Raw genomic sequence first — 22424 nt, forward strand, 5'->3', positions numbered from 1 at the left:
AAATTTTAAAAATGGGAAGTGCGAGCCAAGAATTACCAGTTAATGACATTCCCAAGGAATATCCGAAAAGGAAAGCACAACATAAAAGAAGAAAGGTGAAAAATAGTAAAGTTTAATAGTTACAAGAAAAACATATCTGAGCAAAACCTCCAGGAATCAAAAAAACGCCAACTGATGAAATATCAATAAAGTTTCAACAGCACTAGGGACAGCAGCTCTCAGACCTGTGTGAAGACACACAGGATCCTGAGCAGATATAGTCTGGACACTGCTGAGGACAGGGACAGCAGTGATGTCCCGCAGATCCCTGGATCTGTACCTGGAACAGAACAACAACCATTTGGTCCCAGGCAGGAGGAGGAGGGAACACAAACACAGATGGGTTTAACCATGGCAGCTCCGGGCAGTGCTTTCCACAAGGGAGCATTGTCAGTCACTATCCAACACCTCACAGAGTTCTGGAAGCACCTAGAGAGTCCTTGCCTTGGGTCTGCAACACACCAGGGCACTGGTGAATCTTGGCTCAGCCTTCCTGTCCCAAGCACAGCACAGCATACCCTCCCCAGCCTGAGCATTCGGGATTGCCCAAAGGAAATTCCCTCAGTACAACAAGGCACTGTAACTAAAACGGCTGCACTGTAAGGGGCCTGAAGGGGGACAGCTTGAATGGACTGAAACCCCATCCAGGAACACATCTCACGTGGCATCACAGAAAGAAACACAAATCAACCTGCCAGGACCTAGCTCTGTACCTCCCAACCAAGCCCTCCTGCACCACCCTGTCATCATTCCATCACATAGCTGGATAATTCAATGGCTTTGTCCATCCCATTTCCCAAGGACACTGAACTGCCCCGGCACACAGTGAGGCTATGGACGCTGGGGGCTCCAAGCTGCCCTAAGGCGTTTTGTCACAAGGTCTCACATGAAAAGCTATTGGCAAAGCTCCTCATTTCCCAGCCCAGCTGCAGGTGAGTGACAACAGGACAGTTCATCTTGCCCTGCTGATGCCTTTCTTCATGCTCTTTTTCCTTCTCTTCTCTCTAAGGCACTGTGGGAACAGCCAGCAGGCAGAACCTGAGGCTTCCCATAAGCAAATCCAGGCCAATCCCAACTGGAACAAGCAACCCACCCTTCAGCTGGCCCTTGACCAACTCCCCTGTCCTGCTCACACCCAGCCAAACTTAGAGGGCCAGTGAGCTGCATGGCCAGACTACCAGCACAAGCAGTGCTGGGAGAATTCTTCCTATAGCACCCCAGCATGTGCCTGTTACGCCAATAACATGATCCCAGATAACACAATGTAATCTCAGGCAACACGTGCACGAGGCTTTCCCTCTCCAACACTCCCTAAAACACAGCACAATTCTGTATCTGGTGCCCCAAAAGGACACAGGTACTGCCCACAGGTGCTGCCAGGTCAGCAAACCAAACCCTACCACAGGTAACTCAGGTCACCTCTGCCTCCTCCACCCTGAGCACACGGTGCACGCGCTCCTCGGAGCTGTAGTACAGCTGCCCACGGCGGAGCTGGGGCTCGTCCTGCTCGTACCAGCGCTGCTCATTGAACTCGGGGAAGAAAAAGGCAATTTCTCTGCTGGCTGAGGCAGGTGAGTCTGTCAAAAAAAGAGGAAAAGGCAATGGGAGAGAGATGCCAGTTTGCCACCACAAACGTGCTGGACTCCAAAGGCACCTGGGTTGGCTGCACCTGGCCAGGTGTGCATGGGGTCTGCAGAAGGGAACAAATCATTCACTCGGAGCTCCAGAACTAAAGCAAAGGCAGACAAAGCACCATCATTCTTGCCTCCCCAAGAGCCATCCAAGAACGCCAGGACTACCTGAGCCATGGGTGGTGTTCCTGGTGTCCGTGAGGCCATAGGCACCTCGAATGGAGTCTGGATTACTGTGTCGGGCTCGGAACACTTTAGTGGGTCCCATCAGGGATCTCCAGAGAGGGACAGCGTTCTCATGGGCCAGGATGTAAGCCCACATGGGGCCACTGAGGCAAGGAAGAGCAGAACAAAAGATTACAAAGAGCTCGTTACAAACAGGTTATTCATCCTTACAAAACTGCACAGTATGGCTGCCATGGGGTGTCACGCCAGGCCCTGGCCTGCCCTGCGTGGGCTGTGTTTGGTAGCTCCTACCTGGCAGGTGTCGATGCTGCCCTGTGGGTACCCAGCACACAGGTTTTCAGGATGAACAGCCCCTGCGTACCACGGGCTGCTGTTGCACAGCTCCGTGTCCATGAGGTGGACCTTGGCCTCCTGCAGCACCATGGGGACCTCCTGCCAGACCATGGGGAGGGGCACGAACCTAACCACGGCAGCGAGGCCACAGTGATGGCACAGGTGACCTATTCTAAATGACGACATCCACCACCTTCGGGGGTGCCACTCACCAGGTACCGCTGCTGTCACAGTAGGGTAGGATCCCGACATTCCTACCCCCACGGCCAGAGCCTCCCACCTCCGCACATCCCAGCGAGCCCCTCCACACATGGGTCACCTACAGCGAGGGGTTTCCCCGCGCCCCGGACACCCGCGGCAGGTACCTGGCCATGAACTCCACCAGACGCTGGTAAAAGAAACGCCCTACGGAGAGACACGGGCCAAGTCAGCACCGGCCCGAGCCAGCACCCCGCTCCAGCAGCCCCTGAGCCCCGCTCGTACCTGCATGCTCCCGGTAGAAGCGGCGGCTCTGCTCCGGGCCGCACCGCAACTCCTTGGCACGGACAATGAGGAACCGGTGACGGAGGATGGCGGCGTGCACGGCCTGCGGGAAGAGGCAGCGCTAGCGGGGCGAGCCGTGGGGAGGAGTGCCGTCCCGTGCCCTGCCCTGCCCCGCCCGGCCATCGCTCACCTCGTGCACCAGCGGATGGGCCGCGGCGTCCGGCTTGAGCAGCGCGAGCGTCAACTGCAGCCGCCGCGCGCCACCGCGCAGCACCGCCATGGCAGGGGCGGCGCAGGGGGGGCGCAGGGGGGGCGCGGGGGGGCGCAGGGGGGGGGCGCAGCGGCGCAGAGAGGGTGGAGGTCAGAAGGCCTCGGGCCGGAGGGAGGTGCGGTCCGAGGGGTGGTGGGGGCGAGGCCTGGGGAGAGACGGGGGCCGGGAAGGGGCGTGGCCGGTACTCGTCGCGCAGCAGCGGAGACGCGCAGGCGCTGCCATGGCGACGGCGGCGGAAGAGCGCGGTCGGGACGGCGCCCGCGAGGAAGCCCCGGATGGGCCCGGAGAGGAGGCCGCGGCTGGCGCTGAGGAGACGGTGAAGATCATCTGTCTGGGCGACAGCGCCGTGGGCAAGTCCAAGTGCGTGGGGCGCGGGAGGCCCCGCGGGGACGGGCCGAGACAGTGACGGGTCCCGCGGGCTCACGGCGGCGCGTGCTCTCTCCGCAGGCTGCTGGAGCGATTCCTGCTCGACGGCTTGTATCCTTGGGAACGGGGAAGTGGTGCAGGCACGACGGGAAGCGGTGTCGGCCTGGCCCGGTGGTCGCGGCGGAGCGGGGTCTGTGCCTTTCCGTGGGTTCCTTAATGCGCCGCAGCCGCCCTCAGCAGGTCTCCACGTTCGCCCTGACGCTGTACCAGCACCGCGCCCGGGTGGGCGGGCAGGACGTCCGCGTGGGTGAGTGGAGCCAGCCCAGGGGGCATGCGGTGTTCCCGGGGACAGGCGGTGCCGTTGCAGGGGGAACAGCTGGGAAGTGGAGATCCCTTTGCTCTGGATCTTGGTTAGGTGTTTTGATAGACTACAGCAGCCTGACAAATCAGGTGCCCATCTGTAACAGGGCTGCAACATTGGTGGATGGGGCAAAGTGACTGCCGTCATCCTCTCGGGCTTGGCAAAGCGTTGGGCACTGTCTCCACGACATCCTGGGCTCTGAGCTGGAGAGACAGGGGTTGGATAGATGGGTAGACAGACGTGAGATGAAGAATGGTCTAGATGACCGCATGCAGTCACTGGTCATGGCTTGTTGTCCATGTGGAGACCTGGCCAAGTGGGGCCTCTCAGGGGTCCCTCGGGGTCAGGTTTGGGGCTGGCACCGTTTAACATCTTTGTTGTGACACGGACAGTGAATGCAAATGTGTTCTGATGGGGGCCTGTTTGTATTTGGGCAGTTTAAGAGTCACTATCCAACGGGTCTGACACAGTGTCCAGTCAGACAGTATCAGTGCAAAGGAATCCTTATAGAAACTGGCTTTGAGTACATCGCCATGCTTGAGTCCAGCTGACAAGAGGTGTGACTACATAGAGATGCTTAACTGAAGCTGTGCAAATTTATACGTCAAACCAGACTCTGATGTGAGCCTACAAACTCAATGAGAGGTGGGGGATCTCCACCCGAGCTGCACCAACAGCAAAAGGCACTGTGGTGTCTTAAGTTTGCCGCATGATATCTGGCATACACAGAACTTCATGGACTGGGACATGTCTGCCTTTGGCTGACTTATCTTCTGCACTTCAGAATGAGTCCTGCCCCTGGGAGAGCAGAGTCAGCTGTCTGCAAGAGGAGCTGGAGCATTTCCCACGTCAGGGCCCCGGCTGACCATCACTGGCTCAGAAATCAGCAGTGTCCAGCCATTTCTGGAGTTTTAGGTAGTTTCGCATTCTCATCCCTAGTGACAGAGTGTCAGACATTGCTACTGCTCTTTGCACTGCTGCCTGTCTTGGTCCTGCTGTCCCATACAACTTGTGTCACTGTTGGCTTCTCCTTTGTTGATGGCCAGTGCCAGCACAGCCCACAGCTGAGCTCAGCTAAGGAAAGGTCCCAGTTTGGCACAATTTCTTAACCCTGGAGTGTTCCAGATTGGTGAGGTAAAACCCAGTTTGTGTCCCTGGGCTGGGGTTTGCCTCCTGGGTGTAAGTTGTGACGAAAACAGGGCTCAGTGAGTTGTGTCATTCTGAGCTGTTTTTGCGTTACAGACTTCTGGGACACGGCAGGCCAGGAACGGTTCCGGAGCATGCATGCCTCCTACTACCACCAGGCCCATGCCTGCATCATGGTGAGGAAGTCTCAGCTGGGATCTGTGGAATTTGGGCTCTGAATGGTCTCAATGACACTTGGCCTTTGTGTTACTTTTACGGTTACACTGCTGTGTGTTTCTTGTCTCTTCCAGTGGTTTAAAAAACTTTCCTAGATTGTTCTTTCTTGTCTCACCAGATAAACTCCCTGTAGATGGACCTGCTTAGGTCTGGTCCGTCTCTCCTCGTAACACTTTCCTCTATCCCCTAGCCCTGCTATCTTCTCAATGTCCTCAGGTTTGCCCCGTTCCAGTTTTGTTGGCTCCTCACCTGCTCTGATCTCCTGATTTGTCCTGTCGCTCTCACTTTTCGCTGTTCCTTGCCACTTGGGAGCACCAGTCATTTTCACTGGTGGTTTAGTTGTCAAAACAGAGGAGGCCACATCTGACCCTGCTTGGCACAGACTGTTCCCAGTGCCAGCTCCCTGTGTGGGTGGCTGGGACTTGTCACAGGACACAGTGGCAGTGGGCTGAGACATCAAGGGGCTGTTTCCTGCTGTCTGGGCTTGGGGATACTGTCCCTTTCATCCTTTCTAGTAACACCCAGTTCCCTTTGTCATGTCTTCCCGGGCAACATTCTGGATTCTGTCCTTCTGTTGGTTGGAGCTGTCATGGGTTGGCCCCACAGACTGGGCAGAGCTGTCCTGGGTCAGGCAGAGCTGTCCTGGAACAGTCAGAGCTGTCCTGGGCTGGCCCCGGGATAGGTGATTCTCTTTTGGAAGGTGTTTGATGTGCAGCGGAAGGTCACCTACAAGAACCTAAACAGCTGGTACAAGGAGCTGAGAGAATTCCGCCCAGAGATTCCATGCATTGTAGTGGCCAACAAGATTGATGGTGAGTGTACCTTTGCTCCCAACTTGCCAGGGTTGTGGTGGGATTCACTCCTGTCCTGACTGACAACAAATGTCCCTTGTCTGTTGGGTCCAGAGAATTTCCTGAGTCCCCTGGGGCTGGGTCCTATGCTGACCTCACCTGCTGTCTTATAGGGGCTTGTCCTGCATCACTAGCGATGAAAGATGCAAATTTGATCAATTTCAGTTTTATTCAAGTGATGTTCTTCCAGTTCTGTCCCTACCACACTGCCCATTCTATCCAGCAAGAACTCAAAAATGGTTGGAGCAGCAGCTGTCAAAAATGGCAGCAAAAGAAGCCAAAAGCTATTCTGTGGCTTCCCTGGATCAGTCAGGAATGGCCCTGGTGCTGCTCCTTCAGCCTGCACAGACTCCTCTGTGCTGAGGTATCTCGGTGTACCTGCTGACAAAATTGTTCATCTGGCTCTGCAGGAGGCTGGAAGGTTCCCTCCCATGGGGAATGCCAGCCAGCCGTTCCTGATTGCTGTCACTGGGGCTGTGGCTTGTCTGGGTCAGCAGTGGCGGACATGGCACCCAGAAGACACCCACCTTCTGGACCTCCTGCCATGTCTGACTGACCATGTCTTCTTTGTATGCCTCAGCGGATATGAAGGTGACCCAGAAAAGCTTCAATTTTGCCCGGAAGTTGAGTTTGCCTTTTTACTTCGTGTCTGCTGCTGATGGCACCAACGTGGTGAAGGTGAGATGGGCTGTTTTGACTGCTGGACTTGGTGCCCATGAGGCCCCTTGGCAGCCCAGGTACATGGGAGCTGCTGTGGGCACAGAGAGCAGGAAATGATCCATCATTTCAGCTCCACGTGAGAGTCTGGTGGCTATGGAGAGTTGCAGAAGGTTTTTTTTCCCTTGGGATGTGGGAACAGTCTCAATCTGCTACAGAAATCCAGTGTCCATGTGCCCCATCCTGTGAGTGATGGGTCTTGTCCTTCCTACCAGCTCTTCAATGACGCCATCAGACTGGCCGTGGCTTACAAACAGCACTCGGGAGACTTCATGGATGAGGTGCTGCGGGAGCTGGAGGTAAGGAAGGCTCTGTTCCTGCTCTGTCCTAACAGATGAGCAGTTCTGCCCTTTTTCCCCTGTGGGAAAGGGGAGGAACTGTGCAGCACTGGAAGCTTTGCCCTCTGCTGATGATCCTGGGGGCTTTGTGTGCTGCTCATGTCTGGGCTGGGAGGCTAGAAATGGGAACCCTCAGAAGAGCTCTAACTGCCCTAGGCAGGGTCTAAAAGAGCCACAGCAGACAGAGTTGTTGCAGCCACTGTCACTTCTCAGCAGTGCCTTGTCCTGCTCCTTTCCAGAGCTTTGATCTGCAGAAGACAAGCAATGATTTGTCAGATAAAGGAAAGAGCTGCACAGAAGAGGAGCCCCCATCTGCCTAAGCCTAGACCCTGAGCCTGGTTTTCCCTTGGCTCTGGATTTCTGGGGCCTGCACAGAGGACAGTAATGTTTCTCATGCCCTAGAGCTGTGGTAATGGGTAGTTGGACCTCTTCCCTTCTTGTGGGAGCCTATCTGGGCAAGATCTTCATTGGCTCAGCCCTCACCACTGCACATTTCCCTCAGGGGAGGGGTGGGAGAATCCACTTAATTCCACATGGATCCTTGCTCATTCCTGCTGCTCCTTCAGGACAAAGCTGTCTAGGAGAGGTGAGCCATCTCAGACCTGCAGAAAGGATCCTGCCCAGATGCTGTAGTGGTACCTGCTGCAGAAAGCAAAAACTAAAGGATATTTTTTACAAAGCTGTGAGCTGGCATCCTCCCTGCACTGCTGTTGTAAGGAGGCAGGTGCAACGTGATATAAGGCCATGGGCCAGCCCTGCTTGCTCACAGCTGAGCTGGTGCTACCTCTGTCCACCCATGACCACTGCTGGAACATTCCTGAGCTCCCGTCCCTGTTCTGCCGTGGAGCAGCCAGATCCCATGGACAGCTGAGCACAGGAGGTTTCTCCTTCCAGATCCCTGTAGCTGACACAGGTGGGCTCACACCCATGGGCTGGTTCTGTCCCAGTTTGTTGGATGTCGCCATGGCTCTTGTCTGTGTGTGTGTGTGTGTGTGTGCACAAGATGCTGCATTCCAGAGAGCTGTATACACACACACACTTAGACAATCATGGAATCATTGAATGGTTTGTTTTAAAGGGACCTTAAAGGTCATCTCATTCCAACCCTCCCATGGGCAAAGACACTTTCCACTAGACCAAGTTGCTCCAATCCCTGTCCAACCTGGCCTTGAACACTTCAGGGATGGGGCAGACACAGCTTCCCTGGGCAACCTGTGGCAGGGCCTCACCACCCCCTCAGTAAAAACTCCTTCCAAAACTCCTCATCCAAATCTGCCCTCCTCTAGATGTAAACCATTCCTCTTTGTGCTATCACAACCTGCCCATGCAAAAAGGCTCTCTTTTCCATTATTATAACCTGCTTCAGGCACTGGAAGGGGCACTGGAGCCTTCTCAAGGCTGAAGAATGAATGTGAACAGCACAGCAGATGGACAGACAGAGCAGGGACTCTCCGAGCCCCCGGGTGCACTGAGCAGGGCTGAAAACACGCTTAATGGTAAACACAGAGACTTTATTTCAATACCTCAGTCACGTCAGCATCGGCGTGGCCGCAGCGGAACAGCACAGGCAGGACAGAGAAGTCTCTGGCCCCAAGGCTACCTTTGGCCAGCGGGAAATGCCATGGTCCACTGTAGCCCTGGATCCTGCTCATCCCACTGCCGCTCAAGCCTTTTTGTCCTTCAGAAACTGCAGGAACTCCTGCAGCAGATTCCAGAATTGCACCAGGATCTGGTGTGGGAATGCCACGGGCATTAACGTGCCCGAGGATGTCAGCGCTGGTCTCTGGCTGTGCTCAGGGGTCAAGCTGATGTCTTCCTCTGGTACTGGTTTCAGACGCTGCTCAGGGGTCGAGGTGACAACTGGCTCTGGTGCTGGACCAGCTCTTTCTGCTGGGCTCAGGCCTGTCTGGAGCAGGATCCAGTTGTAGAAGTGCTGAGTGGAGGTGTAGATCCCAGGGTGCCTGGCTCTGTCACAGCCTCTTCCCCAGCTGCTCATTCCCACCAGCCAGAAGTAGTCAGCTTCGTTGTCCTTGCAGACCAAGGGACCCCCGCTGTCCCCCTGCACCAAGAGAGAGGGCTCAGGGGCTGTGGGGGGCTGCTGCCAGCACCAGGGCTGGTTCTTCTCTCCCTGCCCCTGCCAGATTTGCATTTCTGGAATTCACTCCTCGGCTGGGAGCAGGTCGGGGGCTCTCCAAACAATGCTCCGTGGTCCCAGATGTGTGAAGGACAGATGTTTTGGGGTCACATCCGCACCTTGGGTCTGCCAGGAGCGCTGGATGAACTTTGTGGGGAGGACCAGGCCTTGGGGGCAAGGGGACACAGGACAGGGACCCACAGATGGGAAAGGGAAGGGCAGCCCTGGGACACAGGACAGGCTGGGCTGTTTGGGGGCTCCTACCTGGCAGGTGTCAATGCTGCCCTGTGGGTACCCAGCACACAGGTTTTCAGGATGAACAGCCCCTGCATACCACGGGCTGCTGTTGCACAGCTCCGTGTCCATGAGGTGGACCTTGGCCTCCTGCAGCACCATGCCTGCTCCCTGAGCTGTGGGCAAAAGAAGGGAATGAGTCCCTAGCAGCTCAGTGCCCATCCCCTCCCCTGCCTGGGGTGAACCCCTTCCCCAAGACTAGCTCTGCCCCTTCCCTATGGAGCGACGTTGTCCAGCTGAGTCCTGTTGTTGACTCTGGGGAAGGGGCCAGACTCATTTCTCCAGAGGCTTCATAGAGTCATGGAACGGTTTGGCTGGGAAGGAACCTTAAAGCTCATCGAGTTCCACCACACCTTCCCCCAGGCATGGACCCACTCCCTCCAAGTCTCAGCCCTACTGATGTCCTGCTGTCAGACTGTGGCTGTGGCAAGTCCATGTCCCCAGGGCATCCAGCCTGTGTCCCTGGGATGCCCAGCACACCCTCAGGGTGCACATCCTGTTTGATAACCCACCTTTGACAAAATCCCAGCCGGCGATGTAGCAGGATTTCAGCTCTGAGACCCTCAGTGAGGCGTCGGGCACACAGCCCAGCTGGATGTAGTCACTGCACTCCACGGGTTGGTCCAGCTCCACCAGGGCAATGTCATTCCTCGCCGTGGAAGGCACATAGTGCTGGTGCACCAGGAGCCTCTGGATATGGCGCAGCTCGGACTCGGGGCCCAGCTGAGTCAGATCTGTGGCCCCAATCACCACCTCCCATCTGGCGATGTCCCTGGGGAGCAGATGGAGCGAGGAGTGACAGGGAGCAGAGCCACAGGCTGCAGCAGCCCAGCATTTCCCAGCCTTCTGCTTCCCAAGGCAGAGTAAGGCAGTACATGGAGGGTGCACCTGCCCTGGCATGTCTTAGGATCCAGGAGAGCCATGGCACAAGCCCACCCTGTTCCTGAGCTGTCTCTTGGCCAGGTTTTGCAGTGGCCAGGCCCCAGGCATGCTGCAAGGAGCTGGGATAGGAGTGGCACATGGGGCTGTGACCTAGGCACCTTCCCATGCTCTGGGGAAATCTCTCTCTGCTGTTCCTTACCCGCCCCTGGCGAAGCAGTGTGCAACTGTGAGGACCCACTGGGAGCTGAGGAGGACACCTGAGCACATGTGCCATGTGCCATTCTCCCAGGTGGCCTGGATGCTGACGATGCCAGGCCAGGCCCCTGGCTGGACACTGGTGCCACCCACAACATGGGAGATGCCATCAGCAGAAGTTGCAGAGCTGTGGTCAGAAGCCACGGGGCCGTAGTCAAGAACTGCAGAACTGTGATCAGAAGCCATGGGCCGGAGCCCGCAGGTCCCACTGGAAGGACAAAGCTGTCACTGCCCTGCTCAGTGGCTGCTACTGCTCAGGCTGAAGGTCCCACCTGGTGCTGAGCAGCAGCAGGGCTAGAGACCCCCGAGGGGCATCAGTTCCCCCCAGGTCTGCCAGGGAAGCCCCTGAGTGTCCCCCGAGCTCCCTCCCAGAGCCTGGGGCCATTCACCTGCAGGTGTCCCAGGTCCCCACCACAGGCCCAGCCAGGGCCAGCAGGACAAATAGCCACAGCAAAGCCATCGGTGCCAGCACAGGTGGCAGTAGCCAGAACCGAGGTGTCACCTCCAGTGCGGCCACTGACACAGTACTCACGGCCTTCACGGTACCCGTGGTGCCCCCAGTCCAGGGCTGCTGTCACAGAGGAGCCTGTTCTGTGTGCTGGGCATGGCAGGGAGGGGCAGCACAGAGTCATAGAGACATGGAATGGTATGGGTGTAAGGGACTTTAATGACCACCCAGTACCATCCCTGCAATGGGCAGGGACACCTTCCATTATTCCAGGTTGCTCCAAGCTCTGTCCAGCCTGGTCTTGGACACTTCCAGGGATCCAGGGGCAGCTACAGGTGCTCTGGGAAACCTGTACCATGGCCTCACCACCCTCAGAGTCAGAAATTCCTTCCTAACACCTAATCTAAACCTGCCCTCATTCAGTTTAAGGCCATTTTCCCCGTGTCCTATCACTGCATGCTCTTGTCCAAAGTGTCCATCCAGCCTTTTTCTAAGCCCCCTTTACGTACAGGAAGGGGCACAGAAGTCTCCCTGGAATCTTCTGTTCTCCAGGCTGACCAGCCATTAATCTCTCAGCCTGTCATGCCCTTCTTCCCACCCAAAATTAATACTTTAAGTGTTGTGATCCTTGCTGTAAAACAGCAGTGCTCTGCTAGTTCACCTACATTCACCTTTTACAAATGTTTACTTACATCCATTACAGAAAGGCATCTGACTCTGATTAAATACCTCAAGAAATGGAAGTTTCAATTTTTTCCTCTGTAATTTCTTGAAGTATTTTGTGGGAAGATGGCGGAGGGTAAAAAGATAACAGTATGAAATTGTAGGGGAAAATACAGTTGCTGCTCTCTGGATGGAAGGCAGTCAGCACACCTGATCTCCCTCACAACACAGTCCAAGAGAATCCCCCCTCCCCTGCTGTCCATACTATGGGATGACCCCAGGACAGGGGGGTTCTGGGCTGGGTCTTGTCCAGACCCCACCCACCAGCACCCCCAAGTCCTTCTCCCAAGACTCCTCCATCTGCTCATTCCCAGCCTGGATTGGTTCCGGAGGTTGCCCCAGGGGCAGCATCTGCACTTGGTCTTATCAAACCTCATGAGGTTCCCATGGGCCACCACTTAAGCCTGTCCAGGTCCCTCAGGTCCCTATCCCACTCAGCTTGTTGTCACCTGCAAACCTGCTGAGCATGCCCTCCATCCCGTCATACTTGTCATTAACAAAGGCATTAAATTCTTCCTGCACATCTGTGATCCCAGGTTCTCCCTTCCCCTTCGGGTGGGACATCACAGCAGGGTTGGACAGAGCATGGCCAGCAGGCCAGGGGGGTGATCCTGCCCCTCTGCCCTGCCCAGGTGAGGCCATACCTGGACTGTTGTGTTGTGTTCTGGGCTCCACAACTCAGGAAAGACAAAGAGCTGCCACCAATGGCACCAGTCTTTAAGCCACTTTTTGATCCCATGGGCTTTCCTGTTCATTTTGGCATTCATCCCTACTATCAAAGCAATAAAGACCACCACCTGTGCTCCTGCCCCTTCAACCAGGAAACCCAGTGCCTTGAAGTCCTTTTTTGTTACCCTGGTACTCTTCTCATCAACTTCGTCCCTGCCAACCTGGACAACAAGCAGTGGGCAGCAATCAGTGGGCTGAATTAGTTCAGGGAGTCTCCCAGCAATATCCCTTGCCTGGGCCCCTATGGGATGGGTCTGGTTGGCATATAGGGTCCTCAGCTCCCCTCAGAAGTGAGTCACCCATTACAACTACTCTTCTTTTTTCTTAATACCTGTAGCTGTGATCTGTCTGATTGACAGTACTGCTCTGGGATACCCTCCAGGTAGACCTTCTTCTCCTCTCTCATCTGCCTGACCCTCAAAATCCAGAACTTCATATCTGCTCTGTAAGGGCACCTGGGAAGGCAAGGGAAGTCAGGAGGGGATTCTTCTACCTCCCCGAGCAGGGACATGCTTCCATTCCCCAACTTTTAGGTCTCCTCCTGCCCGATGGCAAGAGGGTCAGGGCTACTCTGATCTGCTGAGCTTCCATCCACTGCATTTCTCTCCTGGATGGAAGGGAGCAACTCCACTGGTCTATTTCTCTCCCTGATACTCCTCAGCCTCTCCACCTCCTCTTCAGGATTTTCCACCTGTTCCCACCACATGCAGGTGTCATTTCCACTGCACTCCAGTAGTAACAGCAGGCTCAGACACTCCCTGCAGCTGGAGACCTGGATAGCCTGGGGAGCTCTGTCTGGGTCTCCATGCTCCTGCCAGCAATGACTTTTGTCAGTGTGTAAACCACTGCTGGGTCTAATCAAGTTGGACAAGTGAAAAAAACAATCCGCGCATGAGGTGAGTGCACCTCAGGAGCCAGAAGGGTGGCTGTGCCCTCCTGCACACCCTCCTGCTCGAACTGCCATGCCATGTCCTGCTGCTCCTCCATGTCCTGTTTCCCTGTCCCAGTCACCACACTCTGGGTCACTTGCACTGCCTGGAGTAGTTTAAATCTCCCACACTTCTCCTGGCAATGCCCGCTCTGTGCCTGACTGGCTGCCAGAGCTCCCCAGTCCACATGGGGCTTTGGACTGCTGCTCATATGTCCAGACAAATCTCACCTGAGAGGACTGCACCCATCCATACAAATATCTGAGAGGGGATCCCACAAATCTCCCACCAAACCCCACAATCTCCCCGAGGTATGAGGATGGTGCCAGACCCAGCCTGGTGGTGCCCAGCAACAGGATGAGAAGTCATGCCCACTCCAACACTCCCACTGCCAGCTCAGCATGAGGCAGAACTTCCGTCCACCATGGAGGGGCCAGGCCCTGGGACAGATGCCTGGGGAGGGTGCAGGGTCTACCTCCATGAAGACCTCCCAGTCCAACTGGACAAGGGTTACCTGGAGCTGGTGACCGTGCCTGGGCAGGGATTGGACTGGATCATCACCAGAGGGCCCTTCCCACTCCAGCTGTTCTGGGATTCTGTGTGTGATAAATGTGTGTGTGTGTGATATGTGTGTGACACCTGTGTGTGTGTGACATCTGTGACACCTGTGTCCATGCCCACCTGCTACTGCATGTCCCCCAGCACAGTCACCACCCAGGCCTCCCAGAGATGTGGGTTCCCCCTCAACCCCCCTGAGCCTGGGGGACCCCTCCAGGTGCCACCCTTGTCCCCAATAGCAGGGGCTGCTGAGTGGGGAATGGGGGGGCATGGGGTGGGAACAGAAACATGGGGGCAAGAGTGGGAAAATGGGGCCCTCAAGCCAATGCCCCTAAGGCCCTGGTGATCACTGTGGGGCATGGGGGCTCATCCTGCTGCTATACTATGGGGGGGGTCTCAGGGGGCTCCTGTGCCCTGAGCCCTCCACATGTCTCTGTTCCCCTGTGCCCCATAGCATGTCCCCATCCCACATGCCCAAGTCCCCCCCATTTCTGTTGTCCCCCCCATGCCCCCATCCCCCACAGAGCAGAGCAGACAATGAGTGGTGTCAGCACATTACTGATACTGTCAGGGGGACACATGGGGGACACAAGTGACACTTGGGCACCAGGAGAGACAATGCAGCCTTTCCCCCTAGGGCTCTGCTGGGGCTGAGGGGGCTGGGGAGGAGCTGGGGGAATGGTGACAAGGTCACGGTGACAACTCCCACTGTCCTTGGGGTGTTCCTTGCCCCGGCTCCAGGTGTCCCTCCCTGCCTAGGGCAGGATCTGGCAGGACTCAGCAGGATACAGTGGTGGCACTTCCCCATCACGGGACACAGCTGAGACATGGTCACGGGTCACCCACAAGGCCCCTGTGCCCCCCTCAGAGACACCCCAGTTCCCCCTGTCACCCTCAGACCCACGGGGCAAGCACAGCCCCCTAGCACCTGAAGGACATCCTGGGAACCCCAGGGACCCCCCAGAAGCACTCTGGGGCAGGCTGGGGACTTCGTGAGGTGGGGACCACCAGGCATGGGGCACCTGGGGACCTTCCGGTGGATTTCCCTGGGGTGGAGACCCCCAGGCCAGGCTTGTGATCCTGTGGGGTGCTGGGGGTTGTTTTGGGGTACCAGGGAGGGCTACCACAGGTTGTCGAGTGTGAAGAAGTTGAGAGAGTGGTGGGGGACTGTTTGGGGGTGCTGGGAAGGTACCAGGGACTGTTCAGGAGTGCCTGCAGGTGCCCATCACCCGTGGCTGGACGCAAAGAGGCCACGGGTGCAGGACGGAGGGGACAGTTTGGGGGGTGCCGTGGGGGTTCGCACGTACTGGGGGGTACCGGGGGAACTGTTTGGGGGAGCTTAGAGGGCGTTCCGGGGGATTGGGGGAGGTCTCGGGAGGGGTTGGGGGGTCCTGGGGGGCTCTATCGCAGCTCATCAGGTGCGAAGAGCCCCCGGGCGCGGCGCAGCACCGAGTCCCGGGCCGGGTCGTAGGGGTGGTCCTTGGAAGGGATCTCGAGCACTGCGGGCAGCGCCCGGGCATGGGCTGCGACTGCCGGCCGGATCTGCTCCGCGAGGGCCTGGGAGATCAGGATCATCCCCACGTCCTCCCGCGCCAGGAAACCCCTAGGAACAGGGAAAAATGGGAGTGAGCGGGGCACAGAGAGCCCACCATGGCGCCCCAGCGAGGTGGGACAAGCTCCTCGGGACCCCTTGGACCCCCTGATTCCTCTAAACATTCCTGGGACCCTCACCGAGACTCCTGGGATCCCTCTCCGACTTCTCGCAGACACTCCTGGGACTCCCCAGATGCCCTCCAAGAATTCTGGGACCCCCCATACACAAAAAGCTGCCTGGATCCTCCCCAGAAACCCCTCTAAAGACTCCTAAGACCACCCCAGAGACCCCTCAGACATACCTCAAACCTTACTGAGACCACTCAGACCCTCCCGGCACTTCTGAGACACCCCCAGACGTCTCCTCAGACCGCCCCGAGCCCTCCCAGTCCCCCTTCCCTCCCACACGCACCGGAAGGTCTCTTCGATTTCGGCGAGGCTCGTTTCCTTCTCCACCACCAGGAAATTGGGCCGCCGGTGCTTGTCCAGCTCCCCGATGCCGCCCAACAGAAACCCTGTCACCGTGTCCTCGTCGCCCATCACCGCGATCAGCTTCCCGCGGCCCGCCATGCCCGGGGCCCGCTGGGAACGGAATCCACAGGGATCGGGACTCTCCGAAAGCCGCTGCCGGGACCCGGCGGGATCGGGATCCGCCGCCGGGAGCGGCTGTCGGGATCAGGAGCGATGGGGAACGACCTACACCCGCCCGCACTTCCGGGTTCCGCCGCCGTCGCGCTGTACCCGGCAACGCAGCCGTCGCCCCGCCCACCTCCGTGGGTGGAGCCGTGCTGACCACGCCCCTCCCGTCGTTCTCGCCGCACCCCCTCCCGCCGGCCCGGCCCCTCTGGCCCCGCCCCCGCCATCGTGGCTCGGCGCATGCGCAGCCAGCCGTGCCCTTGAGGGGACGCGGGCTCTACCCTGCACAGCGCCCCCTACTGGGCGGTGTGGGCCCCGCAGGGCACGCCGGACTGCGCTGTCCGGGACCCCCTTGAACCTCCCCGGGCCCCCCAGGCTACCGCTGTTCTGCCATGGAATCCCCCTAGGACGCCCTCAGGACTCGGTCATTTTGCCCCAGACCTTCCCAGGCCACTTCCAGTGTCCTGTTCCAAACCCCACCATCTCACACCAGGACCTCGTAATTCCATCCTGGAGCCCCCAGAACCACCCCCCAGGACCACGACGTCCTGCTCTGGACACCCTCGGGCCCCGTCACCCTGCCTCGGACCCCCAAGAGTGCCCCCAAGCCCTTTTGTGCTGTTCCAGACACCCCAGGATTCTGGTGTCCTGCACAGGACCCCTCTAGATCTGGTGTCCTTCCCCAGAGCCCCCAAAGGACCCTGTCATCCTCCCAGCTCCTCTCCATGTTGTGTCCCCTATCATCATTTGGACCACTCTTCCTCTCCCAGTGCTTTATTGACAGGCCCAGGACCCCCTGGTATCCCCATGGGAGTCTCAGGCCGCAGTGACACGGAAGGGGCTCCCCGGGACGTCGCGGTCACCCCAGCGCAGCAGCAGCACGTACTCTCCACGCTCCCGCACACTGTAGGTCACCGTGTACACACGGTTCCCCTCGTGCTTCACGTGCACCTCCTCGCATGGGGCCTTGGGGCCGTGCACTCCCACCAGCAGCATGTTTGTGCCTGAGAGGGACACAGGGGCAGGGTGAACCCTGAGCTTGAGACCCCTGGGTCACCCCAAACTTACCCCCCTGCATCCCAGACCCCCCACCAGACTCCCACACTTACCCATCCCATCTCCTCCCAAGTCCCCCAAGCCCCCTTTTAACCCACCTCATCCCTTCTCAATAGCCCCCAGAATCCTCTGAACACCCCACTGACCCCTCAAAGCCCTCACAAGACTCCCCTAGGAGCCCCTGGATAGCTCTGCTGTGCCCCCATCTGCCCTTCCAACCCCATCCCCCCTCCCAGACACACCAACCCCCCAGGACTCCCAGCACTCCTTACCAGCCTTGCTGCAGTCTACAGTGAAGTGGTTCTTGTGGCCCAGGCGGGCAGTCGCCAACCCTGGCCCCCGGGCCACCACCTGCCCTGCATCTGACGAGGCCTTGGTGACCCCCCCGAAGGCGGGGGGGCCCCGTGATCCCCCCCTCACCACCGGCTCCACCATCACTGTGGAGGTCTCATGCAGGCTGTGCCCCCCCGACAGCCGTGGGCCTGGGGAGTACAAGGGAGACACCGTCAGCCCCCATCGTGGGGTCACCCCCCCATCACACCATGCTAGGGGACATGAGGACATCTCTCTGGGACAATCCCCCTCCCTCTGGGAGCTCCATCATGTCATCCTGGGGCTCCTACACCCTGTCACCCCCAAGACCCCCTGTCACCACCCTAGGAACCCCCCCTTCATGTCATGCTGGGGGTCCTCCACAGAGGCCCTCCTATGGCTTTCCATAATGCCCATCACTGACCCCTTGTCACCCCACTCTGGGGACCCTCATATCTTCCTCCCCCAATATGTTTTCATCCATGTCCCCCGTCCCCATGTCTACCCCCACCCCATCTGTACGAGTGACCTTGGCCTTGAAGGAGCTGCCCATGATGTGGTGGGGGCCCTGGTATCCCCACATTCCCCCACAGTTCCTCTGCCCCCCCTATTTCCCTGTCCCCATATCCCTTTCCATCCCCATGTCCCCCCCCATTCATACCAGTGACCTTGGCCTTGAAGGGGCTCCCCACTATGTGGTGGGGGCCCCCATATTTGATGGAGATGAGGTAGTTGCCAGGGGCCATTGGTGTGTAGGTGACGCGGTGGCCCTCAGGGACCTCAGTGCAATCCAGCTCCACCTTGGAGGGGCCATCGATGGTGACAGCCAGTGCTCCCGCCCCCGCATTGGCTGTCTGCACCAGGAACTCTGAGGGCACTCCTGGGACACAGACATGGGGATGGCATCATGAGGGGGACACCATGGCACCATCATGGTCACCACCCAAGGCCACATTCCCGTCATGGCAATTCCAATGGCCACATCCGCTCTGCCATCACCCTACAGCTGTAGCCCTCTGTCATGCACATGTCCCCACTGGCACCACCCTGAGCTGTGGCCACATCCCACCTGCCACCACCATGGCCACATCTCCATCATGGCCCTGTCCCCATCACCATGACCATTTCATGGCCATGTCTCTCCTGCCACCACCACAGCCGTGTTTCCATCCCCACCCCCCTCCCACAGCTGTGTCTTTGTCCCTGTCCCCACAGCAGTGTCACCTGTGCAGCCTCCCTCAAGGCCTGGACCAAAGGCAGTGACGAGCCCGGGGTCTCCAGCCTGGCTCTGCTCGCCCACACGGATGTTGAAGGGGCTCCCAGGCACATGGCGCCCGTTGAAGCGCAGGTCAATGGAGTGGACTCCGTTCTCACGAGGCAGGAACCCCAGTGCATACCGATCTGAGGGACACAGACATGTCACCATGTCCTTGTGTCCCCAAGCCCCGGTGTCCTGTGTTCCCATGTCCCCACACCTCCATGTCCCCACACCCCTGTTCTTGAGCAGCTGGAACCCCAGTGCATACCGATCTGGGGGACACAGACTTGTCACCATATCCCTGTGTCCTGTATTCCCATGTCCAGTGTCCCCACATCTCTGTGTCCCCACACCCCGTGCAAGAACCCCAGTGTGTACCAGTCTGGGGGATGCCATCATGTCACCATGTCCTGTGTCCCCATATCCCTGCGTCACTCTATCCCCATACCCCATGTCCCCACGTTCTTAAGCCCCATGTCCCCACATCACATGTTCCTATGCCCTGTGACCTGTGTCCCATGCCCACAACCCCACAACCGCAAACCCAGTGTCCTGGTGTCCCTGTGGTGTCCCTGTGTCCTCTCACCACTGTCCAGCTCAGACACATAACACTCCTCCACCACCCCTGCAGGAGTGTGCACTTTGGCGTCAATGACACCGCGCGCTCCATTCAGCTGCACCGCAAAGGACGCTGGCTGGTTCACTGCCACTGTCTCCTGCGGGGACACCATGGTGGCATCAGGGACATGGGGGGACAGGGGGACATCATGAATGATGCCAGCTAGTTCATCCCTGGGAATGGGGGGACGTGAGGAGGGTGGGGCACATGGGGGGTGGGAGGGGTGCAGAGGGGCAGGAGAGACACCATGGGGCCCAAGGGTGACACAGGGGTGCAAGGTGGCTAAGGATTAACGCAAGGGACACAGGGGTGGCACCAGGGAGAGTGCCAATAGTGACATGTGGGAGAGAGAGGTGGCTCCATGGGATCCCTAGGGTGACAAAAGGGCAACACAGTGGTCCCAAGGGTGACACAAGGGTGTAATGTGAGACAATGAGGCTGGCACCAGAGAGGGTCCCAAGGCTGGCACCAAGGGGCATAAAGGTGGTCTAGGGGTGACATGAGGGAGAGAGAGGTGGCCCCAGAGGGTCCAAGAGTGCCACAGGAGATCCAAAGTGGGCACATAGTGGGGGTCCCAAGAGTGCAACAGGGGCTTAGAGTGGTCCAGGAGTGACCTGGGGACCCAGGGGGCATCTGGGAGCCCAGATGTCACAGGGGGTGTCCCCAGTACCTGCAGGCTGGTAACAGTGAGGCGTCGAGCATCATCGGAGTGGGAGGCGACAGGGACAACAAAGGGGCTGTCAGGGATGTGCTCCTCGTTGAACTTGATGGAGACCTCATAGTCACCTGAGGGACATGGGGACAGTCAGGCAGGGACCCCCACATGGGGGACACCTTCCCTTGGGAACACTCTCACATGGGGACACCCTCACATGGGAACACATGTGCAGAGAGACACCTTTGTTTGGAGACACCCTCCCTTGGGGACATCCTTAATTGGGCGTACCTTTGCATGTGGGTCCCTCCTCACATGAGGGTCCTGTGGCCCCAGCCCCAGGCTGAGCACCCTGGGGAATGTTAGGGGTGGTTGTGGTGGTTGGGAGTGCTGGGGGTGTTGGGGTGCAGACCCCTCTCACCTGGCTCCTGCACAAGGTAGGACACGCCGCAGGACCCGTCCTTGCGGTCCTCAAAGGAGATCTCAGCTTTGCTGGGCCCCTCAACAGCGATGGAGAGTCCCCCCGCACCCGCCTCACGTGTCCAGATGCTGAACTCAGCTGCAGGGTGGCACGGGGGTCACCCTGGCCCTCAACAGCACCCCAGGATGGTGAAACCCTGCACAGACCTGCACCCACCTCCCCACGGCACCCAGACCCACCACCAGCATCCACATCCCACTCATGGCACACAGACCACCGGTAACACCCCCCATTGCCCCCAGATCCAACTGTAGCCAAATCCCCCATCACAGCACCCAGAGCCCCCGAATTTCACCAACACCCCACACACACATAGCACCTACCTCCCATTGCCACCCACACCCCCAATAGCACCCAGATGCCCCCACAACCCCATTCCCCCATGAGCAGCCACCCCTCATTGCCCACACATCCCCATAACACCCACACCCCTATATCCCCCCAGTCGCCTCTAGAGTCCCCAGGCCTCCATCATCCCCCATACCTGGCAAACCCCCACCATACCTGGCGTGCCGGCCACAGCGCGCTGCAGGCCAGTGCCCCCTGCGCGCACCTTGTGGGCGCCGCCCTCTCCCAGGGGCCCCACGGTGAACTGGAAGGGGCTCCCAGGCACGTGCTGTCCCCGGAACTTGACACTGACGGTGTGGGCGCCTGTCTCCTGGGGCACGAAGCGCACGCTGTACACCCCTGCACCCCCCGGCACCACCTCGGCCTCGCGCCGCTGCCCCGATGGGCTCAGCACCTGCGCCGACAGCTCCTGTGCTGATGCCTCGCCTGCAGGCACATGTCACATCACTGTGGGCACCCCAACACCCCATTGGTACCCCAGTGTCACCCCAACACCATGTCACTATGGCATCCCAGCTCCTGCACAATCACCTCACTTGCAGTTACACACCATGTCACCCTACAGTCACCTGGGCACTTCAACATCACCCCATTGTCACCCCACTACTGCACCACTATGGCACCCCATCACTGTATGGCACACTGTCATCCTGTCACCGGGCACCTTGTCACCACATCACTCCATCCTGTAATGCTGGTACCCCAGGGCCAGGGCACCTTGGCCCCTCAGCACCCCATTTCCCTATCACCATGTCACTATGGCACCCCAGCACCCTTCACTGAGGCACCCTTTCATCCTGGCACCATGGCACCCTGTCACACCATCAAGCCATGACCCTAGCACCATAGCACCCCTGCATCCTGTCACCAGGGCACTGTGTCATCCTGTCACACCAGCATCCTGTCACTCTGATACCAGGGCACTGGGGCACCCCATTGCCCCATCACCTTCTCACCATGGTCCCAGGGGCTCCCTGGCACACTAGCACCATTGTCACCCTGCTACCCCATCACTCTCTCATGCTGTCAGCCCACCACCAGGGCACTGTATCACTGTCATCCCACCACCCTAGCCCCATTGTGCCCTGACACCCACCAGAGCCCACATGCAACCCCTGCTGGGTGCATCCCACCCCACGAGTGTGCCCCTCACACACAGGACACATGCACTTGCGAGCATGCACACATTCACACACACACGTGCCCACACATGCACATATTCACACACACGCATGCACACACATGCACACACACTTGTGAGACTGCACACTCATGCCAAGGGCACATGCAGCCCTCGGGGCAGGTGTGCACTCCTCGTGAGCACACACACCTTGTAAGCAGGTGTGCACCTGCTTGTGCAAAGAGCCAGAGCTGCCCCCCATCTCCACACACCTCCCCGTGTGAAGGGCACCACCCCCATCAGCACAGCAGCCCCTGTACGTGTGCCAGGGAGTGTGTCCCAGGCGTGTCCTTGGCACACACACACAGGTGGGCCCTTGTGTGAGCGCACGCAGCCCCGTCCAAGGGCACTGCCATGGCAAGTGTGCCCAGCTCTCATGCAAGCCCACTTCCCTGC

General features: G+C 58.5%; 5 protein-coding genes across 12 annotated transcripts in view; 1 reads left to right on the forward strand and 4 right to left on the reverse strand.

Annotated features, from left to right (window-relative positions):
* Positions 1-91: 91 nt before the first annotated feature.
* On the reverse strand, positions 92-2975 carry NME6 (NME/NM23 nucleoside diphosphate kinase 6). 2 transcript variants are annotated; one of them, XM_085080429.1, is made up of 6 exons: positions 2863-2975; positions 2673-2775; positions 2555-2594; positions 1839-1999; positions 1459-1616; positions 92-319 (listed from the first exon to the last, which is right to left on the reverse strand). In XM_085080429.1, the coding sequence occupies exons 1-6, from the start codon at positions 2950-2952 to the stop codon at positions 203-205; spliced, it is 669 nt and encodes a 222-aa protein (XP_084936555.1). In that variant the 5' UTR covers positions 2953-2975; the 3' UTR covers positions 92-202. The 2 variants fall into 2 exon arrangements, with proteins under 2 accessions (XP_084936555.1, XP_084936564.1); XM_085080438.1 differs by having other exon boundaries at positions 1440-1616.
* A 97-nt stretch (positions 2976-3072) lies between these two features.
* On the forward strand, positions 3073-9487 carry LOC146442968 (rab-like protein 2A). 6 transcript variants are annotated; one of them, XM_085080464.1, is made up of 8 exons: positions 3073-3303; positions 3391-3420; positions 3537-3616; positions 4913-4992; positions 5733-5844; positions 6464-6561; positions 6816-6899; positions 7178-9487. In XM_085080464.1, exons 1-8 carry the CDS (start codon positions 3164-3166, stop codon positions 7256-7258), a joined length of 705 nt encoding a protein of 234 aa, XP_084936590.1. In that variant the 5' UTR covers positions 3073-3163; the 3' UTR covers positions 7259-9487. The 6 variants fall into 6 exon arrangements, with proteins under 6 accessions (XP_084936590.1, XP_084936597.1, XP_084936603.1 ...); XM_085080471.1 differs by adding an exon at positions 4455-4585 and having other exon boundaries at positions 3184-3303; positions 3391-4315; XM_085080477.1 differs by adding an exon at positions 4108-4585 and having other exon boundaries at positions 3184-3303; positions 3391-3616.
* On the reverse strand, positions 8429-11018 carry LOC146442969 (acrosin-like). The gene is made up of 5 exons (XM_085080452.1): positions 10893-11018; positions 10448-10711; positions 9879-10138; positions 9337-9482; positions 8429-8997 (listed from the first exon to the last, which is right to left on the reverse strand). Exons 1-5 carry the CDS (start codon positions 10961-10963, stop codon positions 8602-8604), a joined length of 1137 nt encoding a protein of 378 aa, XP_084936578.1. The 5' UTR covers positions 10964-11018; the 3' UTR covers positions 8429-8601.
* A 3656-nt stretch (positions 11019-14674) lies between these two features.
* ATP6V1F (ATPase H+ transporting V1 subunit F) lies at positions 14675-16258 on the reverse strand. Its single transcript, XM_085080620.1, has 2 exons — positions 15896-16258; positions 14675-15493 (listed from the first exon to the last, which is right to left on the reverse strand). The coding sequence occupies exons 1-2, from the start codon at positions 16051-16053 to the stop codon at positions 15292-15294; spliced, it is 360 nt and encodes a 119-aa protein (XP_084936746.1). The 5' UTR covers positions 16054-16258; the 3' UTR covers positions 14675-15291.
* A 619-nt stretch (positions 16259-16877) lies between these two features.
* The window catches only part of FLNC (filamin C), a 30435-nt gene continuing 24888 nt past the window's right edge, over positions 16878-22424 (reverse strand). For both annotated transcript variants that reach the window (XM_085080518.1, XM_085080508.1), the window contains 8 exons: positions 21005-21274; positions 20441-20578; positions 20035-20150; positions 19332-19461; positions 18712-18888; positions 18149-18367; positions 17448-17657; positions 16878-17123 (listed from right to left, as the gene is read on the reverse strand). In XM_085080518.1, coding sequence (XP_084936644.1) covers positions 16936-17123; positions 17448-17657; positions 18149-18367; positions 18712-18888; positions 19332-19461; positions 20035-20150; positions 20441-20578; positions 21005-21274 — 1448 coding nt within the window. In that variant the 3' untranslated portion in view covers positions 16878-16935. The remainder of the gene's footprint in view (positions 17124-17447; positions 17658-18148; positions 18368-18711; positions 18889-19331; positions 19462-20034; positions 20151-20440; positions 20579-21004; positions 21275-22424) is intronic.

This window comes from Lichenostomus cassidix, chromosome 1Aa, assembly GCF_008360975.1.
Source record: "Lichenostomus cassidix isolate B80296 chromosome 1Aa, HeHo_3.0, whole genome shotgun sequence".
Classification (NCBI taxonomy): Eukaryota; Metazoa; Chordata; class Aves; order Passeriformes; family Meliphagidae; genus Lichenostomus; species Lichenostomus cassidix.

Excerpts from the sequence above, each read along its gene's own strand:
- LOC146442968 (XM_085080464.1), top strand. The coding sequence starts at position 3,164 with ATGGCGACGGCGGCGGAAGAGCGCGGTCGGGACGGCGCCCGCGAGGAA. Across the intron at positions 3,421-3,536 it reads CGATTCCTGCTCGACGGCTT|CCGCCCTCAGCAGGTCTCCA; the intron begins GTATCCTTGGGA and ends AATGCGCCGCAG. Across the intron at positions 6,562-6,815 it reads ATGGCACCAACGTGGTGAAG|CTCTTCAATGACGCCATCAG; the intron begins GTGAGATGGGCT and ends CCTTCCTACCAG.
- LOC146442969 (XM_085080452.1), bottom strand. The coding sequence starts at position 10,963 with ATGGCTTTGCTGTGGCTATTTGTCCTGCTGGCCCTGGCTGGGCCTGTG. Across the intron at positions 10,712-10,892 it reads GGGACCTGGGACACCTGCAG|TGGGACCTGCGGGCTCCGGC; the intron begins GTGAATGGCCCC and ends TTGTCCTTCCAG. Across the intron at positions 9,483-9,878 it reads CGGCTGGGATTTTGTCAAAG|CTCAGGGAGCAGGCATGGTG; the intron begins GTGGGTTATCAA and ends TTTTGCCCACAG.
- ATP6V1F (XM_085080620.1), bottom strand. The coding sequence starts at position 16,053 with ATGGCGGGCCGCGGGAAGCTGATCGCGGTGATGGGCGACGAGGACACG. Across the intron at positions 15,494-15,895 it reads GAAATCGAAGAGACCTTCCG|GGGTTTCCTGGCGCGGGAGG; the intron begins GTGCGTGTGGGA and ends CCCTGTTCCTAG.
- NME6 (XM_085080429.1), bottom strand. The coding sequence starts at position 2,952 with ATGGCGGTGCTGCGCGGTGGCGCGCGGCGGCTGCAGTTGACGCTCGCG. Across the intron at positions 2,776-2,862 it reads CCCATCCGCTGGTGCACGAG|GCCGTGCACGCCGCCATCCT; the intron begins GTGAGCGATGGC and ends CTCTTCCCGCAG. Across the intron at positions 2,000-2,554 it reads CTGGTGGAGTTCATGGCCAG|TGGCCCCATGTGGGCTTACA; the intron begins GTACCTGCCGCG and ends TCCTTGCCTCAG.